The sequence below is a fragment of the Bos indicus genome, chromosome 3, assembly GCF_029378745.1.
Source record: "Bos indicus isolate NIAB-ARS_2022 breed Sahiwal x Tharparkar chromosome 3, NIAB-ARS_B.indTharparkar_mat_pri_1.0, whole genome shotgun sequence".
NCBI lineage: Eukaryota > Metazoa > Chordata > Mammalia > Artiodactyla > Bovidae > Bos > Bos indicus.
In genome coordinates, this window is record NC_091762.1 from 106818665 (window position 1) to 106834176 (window position 15512).

The window sequence follows — 15512 nt, forward strand, 5'->3', positions numbered from 1 at the left end:
CCTGCCCCAGCTGTTCCAGGCAAGCGCTGGCGGTGGGACATTTTTAGGAAAATGATTTTCATCAGAAATAGATACAACTTCTGAGATGAGGCAATAAACTAGATATTACTGTCACGAGCCAAAGGAGAGCCCTCCCCTCACCCTGGCCTGCCCCGCCCCGCTTTCTTTGCTGGAACCTGTGGATGTATGGCTTTGCAGCAGTTGCTTCTGTGGATTAGGGAAGATGGTTCTCAGATGCCAGTGTTAAGGAGCAGCATTTATTGAGACTTGGATGTCCCATATGGTAGTTCCCGGGCTGGCTGCTCCTGCTCTAGCCACTAAAACAGCACTGAGCGGGGTAGATGCTCTGATCTCCACCTGGGGCTTCTGGTCTTAGCCCTGACTCTGTCAGCAACCAGGTACTTCCTGTGGGTGGCCTCAGTCTGCTCATCTGGGAAGGGAGGGGAAGGTTCTAGGGTCTATCCACACAGGGCTGTGAAAGGGCTTTGTAAAGAGCAGGGATCATGGGATAGGAGCGATGGCCATGCCTTAGGAAGTGGGAGGGGTGTTGACCCCTAATTTCCTCACCTAACAGACATAACAAAGTAAGAACATCCTGCCAGCACCAATGGGGGTTTCATGTGTGACTCAAGAGCCATAGAAGACGAAAGACAGACATTCAGCTTTATTCTAAATAAATTACGGAATGAAAGATTCACATAAAAATACATGAGTGCAACTGAAAGGTATTTGGAGGCTTCAAAGAGTCTCCTTTCCACCTGTCTGACCTTTATGAAGACACTTGATCCTCTGGGTCTCAGAATCCACATCTACAAAATGACCATTTGATACAGAAATGAAATGAAAGGGTCCGAAGCCCTGTCTGCTTCTGTGGCCGCACTTGGTTCTGGCCCGGCACATGATTCTATCTGATTATTCAGGAGCATGTCCTTATCAGTGCACACTCATGCCCAGCCTCCACTTTCCCCTCTAACCAAGGTCTGGAATCTCCCAAAGATGCCCAGGCCAGGAGAGGGAGGCCCCCTGCCACGCCAGTGGGGCCGTCCACTGTGTTCTGGCTCGGGCATAAAGCAACATTTTCTTTATGAACGTGCTGATGATTCCAGAACATCAGAGCTCAAGGAAGAAAGATCACTGCAGACAGTCTTCTCCCAGTTTCATGCATGTGTGGAGACAGAACCTAGGAGTTCGGGCTCTCCTCTGGGCTCCTTCCACCGCAGTGCCCCGCCACCATCCCGTGCTCCAAAAACTGCATAACCTCCCCACCTGGGAGTTGACCTGGCCCTGCTTCCCATCCCGCTGCAGCTGTGGGGTGCTCTGTAGAGGGAATTTAGGGGAAAGGCCAAGGTCTGTACAATGTGATTTCTTGGGTTTTCCCGGTAAAATTTGCTGCTGGTTGTGGAGTTGGGAAGTTCATTCCCGGGTCCCCTGGCAGATTCAGACAGGCAGCGAGGGGGACGGGTGGGCGTGCTGCAGGGCGGGAGGTGGTCCCTGCCTGACCTATGTTCTGGCTCCTGGCCATCTGAGATAAGTCCTGCCAGGAATCCTGTCTCTGTGAATGTCCTGGGGGGGACTGCTGATGTTTGAAGCAAGGTTTCTGGGTAGTAAATTATTCTTTCCATCTGCAGAATCTAGGGTAGGAATTCCTAATCTTGCATGGGGGTGGAGTGTCCCATAATTTCGCCTTTGGGCACATGGGAGAAGACCCCTGCCTATGCTGTCTTCTCACGCTCTGGAGGTTTTCTAAGAACACTCATTTTCTATTCATTTTCCCCTGGGTATATCTGGGAACATTAATTAATTCATTTATGCAACACATTTGAAGGCAGTGCTTATTGTACGCAAGTCAGTACTTGGGCACTGGGGAAACTGCAGTCCACAAGACAGGCCAGCCCCTGCGCCCGCCGAGTTTTACGCACAGTGGGGAAATCAGGTCGAAGACAGACACTCATTGTAAGCGAGGAGCCCTGTGAAGGACAGCAAGAGGGGGTGAAAAGAGGGTATGTGGGGTCACTTTATGCTTTCAACTTTCATTTTGTAGTGATTTTTGATTTTGAGATTGAGAGAAAAATTGTTGCAAGAACAGTAAAAGACTTTCCATTTTTTTACCCAGCTTTCCCTCATGATAACATTTTACATAACCAAACCACAGCATAGTGTTCAAAACCAGGAAACTGATGGTACAATATTATTAAGTACATTATAGACCCTTCCAGAATTTTGCCAGTTTTCCCACTTATGTCCTTTTTCTGTTCCAAGACTCCATCCTGGATCCCACATCACATTTCCTTGTTAGGGTTCCCTGATTTGCTCTGACCTGTAACAAGCGCTAAGCCATTCTTTGTCCTTCATGCCCTTGCCATTATGAAGGTCATCGGTCAGGTATGTGGTAGACGGTCCCTCAGTTTGGGTTTATCTGATGTGTTCTCGCATTCTCATTATTAAATCGAAGTTACAGATTTTGGAGAAGAATACCATGGATATAACGTCCCCTTCTGAGCACATCAAATCCAACGACATAATGTCAACATGTATTATTACTAGTGATTACTAATTCTTTGGTTAAGGTGGTATCTGCCACATATCTTCACTCTAATGTCATTATTTTTCTTTTGGAAATGATAAATATCTTGAGGGAGAAACTCTGAGATTTGTACATATACCCTGTTTTCCCCCACACTTTTGCCCACTAATTTAGCACCAGGAGTGGCTCTTGCCTGCAGCAATTATTACTGCACTATCTGCAATAGTGATTTTCTGTTTCCTTCTTTCCCTCTACATTTATTAATTGGAATTTCTTTGAAAAGAAGACTCATCCTTCCTCCCATACTTATCCATTTATTTATTTCTATCATTATGGGTTCATGCACATTTAATTTACTCTATGGGTTAGCAACTGAATGACAACAACAAATCCTAACCCATGCATAAACATATGTCCGTATTTATTTCTATTTTTCTGGATATATCTATCTTAAAAATTGGAGTTATAGTTCCAGTTCAGTGTGGTGTTACTTTAGATGTGGTACTTTGGAGAAATCTTTCAATTAAGACACTCTAAGATGAGACCTTGGAGAAGGCAATGGCACCCCACTCCAGTACTCTTGCCTGAAAAATCCCATGGACGGAGGAGCCTGGTAGGCTGCAGTCCATGAGGTTGCTAAGAGTCAGGCACGACTGAGCGACTTCACTTTCACTTTTCATTTTCATGCATTGGAGAAGGAAATGGCAACCCATTCCACTGTTCTTGCCTGGAGAATCCCAGGGATGGGGGAACCTGGTGGGCTGCCGTCTATGGGGTCGCACAGAGTCAGACACGACTGAAGCGACTTAGCAGCAGCAAGATGAGACCTAGTAAAGTAATTCTCAAAATTCTCCAAGCCAGGCTTCAGCAATATGTGAACGTGAATTTCCTGATGTTTAAGTTGGTTTTAGAAAAGGCAGAGGAACCACAGATCAAATTGCCAACATCTGCTGGATCATGGAAAAAGCAAGAGAGTTCCAGAAAAACATCTATTTCTGCTTTGTTGACTATGCCAAAGCCTTTGACTGTGTGGATCACAATAAACTGGAAAATTCTGAAAGAGATGGGAATACCAGACCACCTGATCTGCCTCTTGAGAAATTTGTATGCAGGTCAGGAAGCAACAGTTAGAACTGGACATGGAACAACAGACTGGTTCCAAATAGGACAAGGAGTACATCAAGGCTGTATATTGTCACCCTGCTTATTTAACTTATATGCAGAGTACATCATGAGAAACGCTGGACTGGAAGAAACACAAGCTGGCATCAAGATTGCGGGGAGAAATCTCAATAACCTCAGATATGCAGATGACACCACCCTTATGGCAGAAAGTGAAGAGGAACTAAAAAGCCTCTTGATGAAAGTGAAAGAGGAGAGTGAAAAAGTTGGCTTAAAGCTCAACATTCAGAAAACGAAGATCATGGCATCCGGTCCCACCACTTCATGGGAAATAGATGCGGAAACAGTGGAAACAGTGTCAGACTTTATTTTTGGGGGCTCCAAAATCACTGCAGATGGTGACTGCAGCCATGAAATTAAAAGACGCTTACTCCTTGGAAGGAAAGTTATGACCAACCTAGATAGCATATTGAAAAGCAGAGACATTACTTTGCCAACAAAGGTCCGTCTAGTCAAGGCTATGGTTTTCCCTGTCGTCATGTATGGATGTGAGAGTTGGACTGTGAAGAAAACTGAGCGCTGAAGAACTGATGCTTTTGAACTGTGGTGTTGGAGAAGACTCTTGAGAGTCCCTTGGACTGCAAGGAGATCCAACCAGTCCATTCTGAAGGAGATCAGCCCTGGGCTTTCTTTGGAAGGAATGATGCTAAAGCTGAAACTCCAGTACTTTGGCCACCTCATGCGAAGAGTTGACTCATTGGAAAAGACTCTGATGCTGGGAGGGATTGGGGGCAAGAGGAGAAGGGGATGACAGAGGATGAGATGGCTGGATGGCATCACTGACTCGATGGTCGTGAGTCTGAGTGAACTCCAGGAGTTGGTGATGGACAGGGAGGCCTGGCGTGCTGCGATTCATGGGGTTGCAAAGAGTTGGACACGACTGAGCGACTGATCTGATCTGATCTGATCTGAAGATGAGACCAAGCACTCATGAGTTGCTGGCAGGCAGGCAGGCAAAATGGAATAATCCCCATGGAGGCGAATCTGGCAACATTTAGCAAAATGGTACATGTTTTGACTTAGACATCTTACTTCTTAAAAATTGTCCCAAAGGTGCAACACAAAACGATGTACATACAAGACTATTTGTTATAGCCCAATTTTGTAATATGTTACAGAAAAACACTGGAAACAATCCAAATGTTTATCAGTAGGAGATGGAATAAACGAACCATGGTACCTCTTCATGATGGGGTGCTAAAGAGCTGTAAATTAGAACAAAGAGATCATCTATATTCTGCAAGAAAGTGATCTCCAGAGGAGAGTTTTATTTTAAAAAGAAATAAGGGGAACAGTACAGCTAATATGCCTTTTATCTAAGAACATGTCATAATACAAATATTAGGGGCTGCCCTGGTGGCCCCACTTCAGTACTCTTGCCTGGAAAATCCCATGGACGGAGGAGCCTGGAAGCTGCAGTCCATGGAGTTGGTGAGGGTCGGACATAACTGAGCAACTTCACTTTCACTGTTCACTTTCATGCATTGGAGAAGGAAATGGCAACCCACTCCAGTGTTCTTGCCTGGAGAATCCCAGGGACGGGGAAGCCTGGTGGGCTGCCGTTTATGGGGTCACACAGAGTTGGACACGACTGAAGTGACTTAGCAGTAGCAGCAGCAGCCGTGATGGCACAGAGGTTAAGAAGCTGCCGGCCAAAGCAGGAGACACCGTTAGATCCCTGATCTGGGAAGATCCCACATGATGCGCAGCAACTTAGCCTGTGTGCCCCAACTATTGAGCGTGTGCTCTAGAAGCCCAGGAGCCGCAACTACTGAGCCCACGTGCCACAACTGCCGAAGCCCGTGTGCCCTAGAGCCCGTGCTCCGCAACGAGAGAAGCCACAGCAATGAGAAGCTTGCAAACGGCAACTAGTGAGTAGCCCAGACCTGCTGAAACTAGAGAAAAGCCCATGCAGCAAGGAAGAACCAGGGCAACCAAAAAGAAATAAATACATTAAAAAATATAAATATTATTAAAATGCATACATGTCATATATACATATATATGCAATTTTATTCTTTAAATGGAGAGACAAACTACAAACTAATAAGTGTATTAAAAATAGTGGGAGTGGGTGAAATAGATGGAGGGGATTAAGAGGTATAAATCTGAAGTTATAATAAATAAGACATGGGGTATAATGTATAGCATAAAGAATATGGTCAGTAATTTTATAATAAATTTGTATGCACACAAAAGGTTACTAGACTTATGTTGATCACTTCATATGTATGCAAATGTCAAATTTCTATGTAGTATACTTGAAACTAACATACTATTGTATGTCAACTATATTTCAATTAAAAAAAAAAAAGTAGTTGGACTTCGCTGGTAGTCCAATGGTAAAGAATCCACTTGCCAATGCAGAGGACATGGGTTTGATCCCTGTCCAGGAAGATTGCACATCCCGAAGCGCAACTGAGCCTGCGTGCCACAACTGCTGAGTCCAGGGGCCCTAGAGCCTGTGTTCCAGGAGAGAAGCCGCCGCAATGCGAAGTCCTGGCACTGCAACCAGGGAGTCGCCCCTGCTTGCTGCGACTAGAGAAAGCCCACCAGCAGCAGTGAACACCCAGCACAGCCAAAAATAAATAAATAAATAAATTAATTCATTAAAAAATGTAGTTACCTTTTGTGGGAGGAAGAGAACAGAGACATAGTGTACGAGACAGGCATGGAAGTTAGGTCTCTCCTAATGTCCCTTGCTTTGTAAATTTTGTAAACTATTTCACATAAGTATAAAACAAAAATAAGTCAAAATATAAAGCCGAAAAGTAATACCCAACACTAAAATGCAAAATAAAGTAAACAAATGGTGGGTGTATTGAGTTGGTGGCTTAAGCACACAGTGAGGAATTATTTCAAGTAATTTTCAAACAGAGTAATCTGACTGTATATCCCTAGTAGAATAGCTTAAGGACAAAATTAAAAATAAATCTTAATTTTTCAGTAAGCACACTGCTATGATGATGATGTTATTCTATACCTATTAAAGAGTCGGACATGACTGAACAACAGCAACAATCATATAAATGTCGTTAGGACCAAATTATTCAGTGCAAAAGAAAATAGAAAAATAAAATATAAAAAAAGCTTTTAAGTAAAAGTCTATAATCCTAAGCTTGAATTGGAAACATTAGTTTGAGGGATAGAGTGAAAGCTGGAGATTGACATGTACATGCTATTATATTTAAAATAGATAACCAACAGTGACCTACTGTACAGCCCAGCCAACTCTGCTCAATATTCTGTAATAACCTAGTGGAGAAAAGAACTTGAAAAAGACACATGTGTATATATAACTAAATCAGGTTGCTGTACAGCAGAAATTAATACATTATAAATAAATTATACTTCAATAAAATTTTTAAAAAGGAAAATGCAATCTCCGATCCCATCACTTCATGGGAAATAGAAGGGGAAACAGTGGAAACAGTGTCAGACTTTATTTTTTTGGGCTCCAAAATCACTGCAGATGGTGACTGCAGCCATGAAATTAAAAGATGCTTACTCCTTGGAAGAAAAGTTATGACCAACCTAGATAGCATGTTGAAAAGCAGAGACATTACTTTGCCAACAAAGGTCCGTATAGTCAAGGCTATGGTTTTTCCAGTGGTCATGCATGGATGTGAGAGTTGGACTGTGAAGAAAGCTGAGCGCCGAAGAATTGATGCTTTTGAACTGTGGTGTTGGAGAAGACTCTTGAGAGTCCCTTGGACTGCAAGGAGATCCAACCAGTCCATTCTGAAGGAGATCAGCCCTGGGCTTTCTTTGGAAGGAATGATGCTAAAGCTGAAACTCCAGTACTTTGGCCACCTCATGCGAAGAGTTGACTCATTGGAAAAGACGCTGATGCTGGGAGAAATTGGGGGCAGGAGGAGAAGGGGACGACAGAGGATGGGATGGCTGGGTGGCATCACCGACTCGATGGACGTTAGTTTGAGTGAACTCCAGGAGATGGTGATGGACAGGGAGGCCTGGCATGCTGCGATTCATGGGGTCGCAAAGAGTCGGATCATGACTGAGCGACTGAACTGAACTGTCCAGACAATCTTTCCTGCCCTCGAGCCCTTCCCCAGCCCCTCAGGGCCCACGGGAGGGTCTTAAGCTTGGCTCTGCTTCCAGGCCTCCCGAGCTGGCCCGGCTCATCCTCATGGTCTCCTGGGCCCTCTGGTGTAAACACCCTCCCCGGAGACCCTCCTTGAAGCCCTCTCCCGGGGTTTGCCCCATCCCATCAAGTATGAAGGCTACTTTCTTCTCGGTCCAGCTGTAACAGCCCCCTTGCCCTCCCCTGATCCCACACATCACCCTGCCAATCTCTCTCTTTCCCTGTCCCAGGGTCCCAATCCCTGGCTCATCTGTCCTCTGGACGGTGACCAATTTGGAGGCAGAGACTGAACAGTTGGATGGAAACGGGAGGCTTTGGCGGTCTGCTCGTCCAGCCCCTCATGTCCCCAGGGCCCAGAGAGGGGATGTCCGGCCCCTCTTCCCAAGGGCTCCTGGTCTCCAGGACAGCGACCCAGTGTCCAGCTGAGTGGCTTCCAGGTCACCTCAGGCCTCCATCTGAAGCCACCCATGTTCTCACTCTGTTGTGGGACTTGCCTCTGTTCACAGTCCGACAAGAAGGACAGGCTCCCCTGGGGCCCTGGAGGCGGACAGGCTGGGCCTGTCTGGCTGGTCCCACCGGTAACGAGGCCAAGGGGCCCCTCAGACCTAAGACAAGACCCAGTCTCCACGGTCCCACGTCCCAGGGGAGCTGCAGACTCCATCACCTCCCGGTTCTGCCTCCTAAAGGGCTCCCTCCCACCCAAGAATCTCAGTGCTGCTTCATTCTGGGGCATTTTTAGTCAGTTCTCATTACTGACTTTTTCAGGACCTGTTTCTATAAATGGCTCCATGCTCATAATTACCATCCAGACCTCAGCTGGCTTCAGAGCCCAAATTAAAAGGGGCACCCGCTTGCCGCACCACATCAAGCCCACCACAGCCAAAAATAGATCCCAGGAGATGTGAGCAAGGAGGATGCAGCTCCTCCAGGTCAACCCGGGAAAGACCTGAGCTGTGGGGCTTTCCAGAAGGTTGTGGTCATGGTGACACACGCCCTCTGTCTTGCGGGGAGTGCGTGCCTGTGAGGACTGGCCGTGTGCTCCCTTCCTAAGCCTGCCTCACCCCCAGGGTGGGCGGTGGGGGGCCACCAGCAGGCGGGGAGGGCAGGGGGCATGTTCTTTGGTGGGAGCTGGAAAGGCCTTTGGGGCCACCCTGCATAGATGAGGAAACTGAGGCCCAGTGGGGCAGAGGATCGCCGGGCATCATGTGTCAGGTTAGGGGTCTTTCATGTGGAATTGCAGACTTGGAGCCCATGTGATATAAGTGGCCCCAGATTTGCTCTGGTGGCAATACTGGGATGGGGAGGTCACCTGTTCACAAGGTTCTTCCATCAACAGGTGCCTGAGAGCGACCTCCTGAGGCCATGGTCCTCCAGGCAGGGCCCTGCAGGGACTCAGGTCCCGGGGCGGGGGGCGGGGGGTGGGGCAGTGGTGGGGGGAGGCGGAGTGTGATCCGCACAGACGGGGAGGCTGGCCCTGCTCTGTCTCCTTCCCCTGGCTCTCGGTGCTCCCTGCCTCCCACCGCTTCCACTTTCCCTCTGCGTGGCCAGTCTGCCCTGAAGGCTGGCCGCACAGGGGTGGGGGGACGGGATTTGTTTGAGGGGTTGGTTTGCCATGAGACTCATGTTTGGTCGCTGTTCTCAGGTTATTTATAGTTTCCTGGGGAGAGGTGGCAGAAAGAGGCTAAATGTGCCCCCAGATCATATAGGCAGAATCCTAAGAAATACAAGTGATCAAGGGTGAGGGTTCTGATCATGGAAGCAGTCTGTCCCTTGGGAGGAGCGGGGTAGGAAGAGTCAGATTTATGGAAACCCCTGCCCATTCCTTTTTAGAAGAAATGGAGATGAGTATATTCTATGCAGAGGGTACAATGTGAGCAAGGGCTCAGAAACAGGATGTGATACATCAGCTCCCATATATTATGCTCCTACTGTGTGACAGGCGTGCATCTGACCCGCGTGCATGTATCACAGATCCTACACAACCCTGGGAGGTGGTCCCTATGAACCTTGTTTTAAAGCGAAGGAAATGAGGTGCAGAGACTTTAAAATGAAGCTGTGTGATGTCTTGCAGCTCCCAAGTGGCACAGTCAGGATGGAAATCCAGGTTTAGTATACCTGTGTACAAGGATATATACAAGGATATTTAGACAGTTCTATGCACAACTGGAAACAACCCAAATGTCCCAAATAAGCATGGTTCCCAATGCCAGACAACTCATTTATATTCAAACAATATACACAACAAAACATGGATGAATCTCAATAACAATTTGTTGTGTGAAAGACCTAGAGTATGGACTATGATTCCATTCACATGAAGCTCGAGAACAGATCAAAGGACTGGTTGGTGATAGAAATCAGAAAGCGGCTCTGCCTGAGGGGATGGGCTGGTAGGAGGAGGGTTCCCAGGGGCACTCATGCTACATGTTCCTCTGCAAACTGAATTTTGTACAGTGAGCATGCTTTATCTGTAAATCCCCAAACAATAAAGACACTTTAAAAATAGGACTCTCGGTTTACAACATACATTCAACACAGTTCAACTTAGCAGCATGCACTGAACCTAATCATGGGCCCTGGGCCGGGGGGAGAGGCCACTTCTGTGTAGGACAAGAGCAGAAGATACACAGGCAGGAAGATGACCAGCTGTGTGGCCTTGGGAAGACCACCTAGCTTCTCTGAGCCTTTTAAAACAAAGATGCGACTGTAATTGTGAGATGAGATGAAAGGTCAGACATGGAGGGTCTCGGCATGTGGTCGTCACTGGGTGGCGGCTCACACAGTCCCTGAACAGCCTCCAGGGTGGGTACCATGAGTATCTCCGTTTACAGAGGAGGAGACGGAGGTTCCGAGAGGTGGACTGGAGAGTGCAGACCACACTGAGAGTAGGAGGTGGAGTCAAGAAGCAAGTTCTGAGGCCGGGTCAGAACCCCAGCCCATCCTGCCCGTCCTCACACTGTCCACCCCCTCCTGATGCCCAGGGAGGGCGCCACTGTGGGGACCAGGTGACAGTCACCTTGCAGCTGAGGTGCAGGTATGTGTCTCCCACCAGAAGATCAGCTCCACAAGGAGGGTCTTTGTTTCGTTCCCTCTTATGTTCCAGGAGCTAGAATGGAGCCCGGCACAGAGCAAGCGCCCCATGACCATTTGTGGAGTGCATTCAGGAAAATATGAAAGAACTCTGTAGTAAGGAAGCAAAGTAAGTGACCCCGGGGCTCATGGAGGTGAGGGGTCACTGCTTCAAGGTCAGGGGCTGAACAGGACCCGGGCAGGCCCCTCACTCCCACGGAGCCCTGCCTCTCCCGAACCCAAGAGCTCAGCTCCTTCACACCCCTCTCCTCAGCTGCCCGGGACCGCGGGAATGAGTGAGCCCAGCTCAGGGAAGGTCAGAACAAAGGAGAAGACGGTCCCGTTCAGTTCTGACGACACGTCAGCCTGCAGTGCTGTGTGTGCCTCAGTTTCTCAGTCTGGAGCATGGGCACCGCTGCTCCGCGGACAGGAGGTGGGGAAGGATTCAGGAGAAATGCCAGAGGTGTCTCTCCTGCCTCTCTCCAGAGGGGCCGGGCCAGCCTGAGACACTCGGGGTGCAGCCGGTCACACCTGAGCTGGGCGGAGGGGTGGGCAGTGTGCTGAGAAGGGACCAGATGAGGGAGGGACGTGCAGGAATCCACGGCAGGCCCAGGAGGGCCAAGACCCTGGGTGCTGCCTCCCAGCTCAGGATCTCCTCCCCAGAGCTCAGGCGACACCAGAGACCAGCTCTGTCCACTCCTCGAGGTCCCGGCCCCATCACTACATTCTGGCCAGTGGGAGCCAAGAGTCCACAGGGAGAGACTGACAGGCAGGCCAGGCGGGACCCGGCTCTGACCGCAGCCCCGGCCCCCAGTACAGGCTCCAGCAGTGACACCTCCAGTAGGCCCCTGAAGTGTCTCCTCGGACAGAGGCCCGACCCGTGGAAGGAAGTCTTTGAGAGGCCCAGGCCTCTGGGTCCTACAGGTGCTGCTGATGGTCAAGGCCCAGCAAGCCCCAGGCCTGGCCTCTCAGGAGCCAGTGAGGCCAGCAGCAGAGGGCAGCTGGAGGCCACAGGTGTGGGAGCCTCGGTGTGGGCGCTGATGCCACAGCGACTCTGCTGTTAGACTCCAGGGTGGTTCAGGGCCCGCGGACATTCAGGGGCCCAGGGCCAGGGGCCTCCAAAGGAGGAAACAACGCTGGTAGCTGCCTAATCCCCACATCAGCCCATATAATTACCACTTAAACTGCTCCAACTGAAGAAGTTTTACTAGTGCAATTAGTACATCAGAATAAAGAAAGAAGGCCCTCTGACAGCTGGCTAGACCTGCCCACAGACCAGGCTTACCCTGAACAAAGATCGGCTTGTTAATCCACAGCATCAGAAGTCTTAGATCTCCATGGAAGCACACAGAGGTGGCGTGGGAAGAAACGAATTTAGAATCTTTAGCCTCAATGACGTCATGGATGTGCTGTGTGACCCTGGGTTGGTTATTTAACTTCTCTGAGCCCATGGAATGAGGTTGGTAAAACAGCTTCACAAGTTGCTACATTTATAGGCCTATGGTACTTTAAGTCTTTGTTTTTATTAAAAAACTGGTAGGAACACCTTTGGATGGCTTTAAAAATCTGTTTCTGGGTCTCACGTGTCTATAAGACAGGTGGGACATTTCCACACATCCACACCAAGGCTGAGCAGCAGCTGTGAGAGGCTGGGGTCAGCACTGACCAGGGCTGGGTTCCCCCTAAAAGGGGGCTGACCTTCTGCTCTATCAACCTATCTCACAACAACTCTGAGAACAGACATGAGGAGCCCCATTTTACAAGGAGAGCTCTGAGGCTCAGAGAGGGCAGGGACTTCCCCAGGACCACACAGCAGAGGCAGGAGGGGAACCAGGTCCTGAGCTCAGGGTGCTGCTCACTCACAGCAGCAGTTCCCACCAGGGCCGTGTACCCCTTGCCCCAGGGGGTGTTGGGGAGAGAGGGACCTGGGCTAGGTGGTGACTCACACATGGAGGGCTCCCATGGGGACATTCTCAGGGGGGCTGTATCCACAGCTCTTCTTGGTCCTGTGCCCGGAGTCAGCTTGTCCCCAGCACAGAGCTCCAGCCTCAGTTCCACATATGGATGGCTCTGTCCCCAGTCCCCCACCCCACCTCTGACCAGGGAGGTGGCATCTAGAACCCACCAGCCCAAGTCCTGAGCTGGTACTGAGATCTCAGCAGAGGTTAATGGCTGCCTCCTGTGGCTCACTCTCCCACTTGAACCCATCACCAGCTGTGGTTTGGGGGGACAGGCCTCGCAGATTGTCCCCTCTTCTTTGCTGGTAGGAAGCAAATGGCTGAAGACTCACAAAATCTGCTGTCACTCTGACCCCTGGGCCCCTCTGCCAAAACCCCTCTGACAGCTCTTTCCACCATGAAAGCCTGACCTCCTGACACAGAACTGTTACCTCCTTGAGGCCGGGATGGAAGGCCAAACAACCTGGGCCTGTCCCGGCTCAGCCACACAGAGGTCACGTTGTCCTGAGCAAGACACCGCCTCTCTGAGCCTCACTGTCCTCATCTGGGAGATGGGGATGAATATCATGTCTGCCAACAGGGTTGCTGGGGGGTTACAAGGTGAAGGGAGGCTGGTGGCCCTGGCCAGGGGCCTCTCCCTGCTCTGGGTCCCACAGCTCTCCCCACCTGGGCCTGAGCTATGGTCCTTGGTCCCCAGGTCTAGCCTGGTGTCTGCCGCAGCCTAGATCCATGCCCCTCACTGGCCCCAGGCAGGAAGCAAAGCTGATGGGAGACCTATGTTCATGAATGTAGATTAAAGAGAGTTTAGTTACGTGATTTAGATTACAACGTGATCTTTGAGAACTTTAAGGGTAAATGGTTTCATGCTTTGGAGTATAATTTCGGCAGAGAAGAAAAGCTGGGCTTTGCCTGGGAGAACAAAGGGGGTCCAAACTGCCCATCGGGTCATTCACTGGGGCTGGACACTCATTCCATGACAAGCCAAGTCCCAGATGCGAGCCCAGGGTGACAAGACCACAGTCCCTGCCCCACTGAACTCAGAGTCTATGCCTTCCCCTCCCCTGCCCCCACCCCTAGGTGACCCAGGCAAGAGGCTGCTAAATGTGGGCTCAGGACATCTGGGTCCTCACCTCAACTCTGGTGCTTTGATGACGTGACAGGGTTTTCCACGCTGAACTTTGTCCTGCTCTTCATACCGCCCTTATCATAGGGACAGCATCACAGCCTCTGTTTACTCACCTGTCTCGCCAGGACCGGACTGTCTTCCTGGCACTACCCGCGTCCACCTAACACTACAGGATCTTACCGTCGGGGGTGTTCGGGGGCGGGTGAAGGCACACGCCTCAGGGACTCACATTCCTCGTGCGTCCCTGTCGGTCCAGCAGCTCACCGACCCCCACATCCCTAAGACTTCGCTGCCCTGAGCCGGGCAGGTTTTCCTGCCGCAGGTCCCTGTCCACGACAAGGTGATTCCCCGCCCCCAGCAGGCGCTCCCCCTGCGCGAGGTGGCGCACACGCCCCTGCCGCTCGCGCTCAGCCCCGGTAGGGCCGTTCAGCCCGCCGCCTTCCCCCGGGGTCGCCGCCGCCCGCCCGGGGCCCACGCTCACCCATGTTGACGAAGCTCATGACCAGGTCTGCGCGGCCCAGGCGCCGCTCGGGGGCCCCGCCGTCCTCGTCGTCGTCGTCGGCCACGGCGCGGTACAGGTCGAGCATGAAGAGCGGCGCGGACGCCGGCAGCAGGGCGGCGGCGGGGGGCGCGCGGGGCCGGGGCCGCCCGGGCAGCCCGAGCACCGCCAGGATCTCGCGCTGCAGGTCGCGGCGCTCGCGCGGGCCCAGGCGGCGCTGCGGGCAGCCGAGCGGTGGGCGCGGGCCGGGGATGCCGCCGCCGCTCAGCGCGCACAGCGCCAGGCCCAGCAGCCAGAGCGGCCCAGGGCGCGCGGCCATGGCGGGACCCGGCGGCCTCACCGCGCGCGCATCCGCTCCCAGCGGGGCCCGGATCTGGGCCGCCCCGACGGCGCGCGGCGGGCCTGGCTTGGGGCCGATGGGACGGGGCGTGGGTCGCCCGCGAACGCAGCGCGGTCCCTAGAACTCCCGGACCGTCGGCTGCGACCGCACCGCCTCCGGCAGGAGCTCCTCTGGGAACCAGGGACGGTCGGCTAGTCTGTCCGTTCCGCTGCGCCGGACAGTCCGGCTGCTGCCGAAGCCGCTCAGCTTAGAGGCGCAGGGAGAGCTGCCGTCGGGTTCGGGGAGGTGTGGACCGAGTTTGTACCGCTCCGCCGGGCCGCGGCCGCCTCTGTCCTCCAGCTGGGAGCCGTCGGGGCCCGCCTCCGGGACCCGACCAATGGGGACGCAGGGGCGGGGACAAGGCTCTGGGAAGGGGCTCTGTGTGGCTGGCGATGGAGACTGAGATACGATTCGGTGTAGGTGATACGGCGAGAAATCCGCAGTTGTGCTGTCTGGGGCCAGCTGTTGTCCTGGACTCTCCTTCCCTTGCTGGCTGCACTGTCGGGAGGGCGCGGGGACTGGGCCTGGGGACCCAGTGTAGAAGCACGGTCGGGGAGATTAGATCCTGCGCTCCCGCGGAGGCGTGTCCTTCCTTGATAGCCCTGTCGGAGCCGGATCCCAACTCTTCGTCTGGCCCGCGAAGTGACCCGGCAGCCTGCCTGGTGCGTGG

The 15512-nt window shown here is 51.7% G+C and overlaps 1 protein-coding gene across 1 annotated transcript in view; it reads right to left on the reverse strand.

Moving 5' to 3' along the window:
- Positions 1-14782, reverse strand: part of BMP8A (bone morphogenetic protein 8a) — a 43809-nt gene extending 29027 nt beyond the window's left edge. The window contains exon 1 of the mRNA XM_070786783.1: positions 14446-14782. Coding sequence (XP_070642884.1) covers positions 14446-14782 — 337 coding nt within the window. The remainder of the gene's footprint in view (positions 1-14445) is intronic.
- Between the last annotated feature and the right edge of the window lie 730 nt (positions 14783-15512).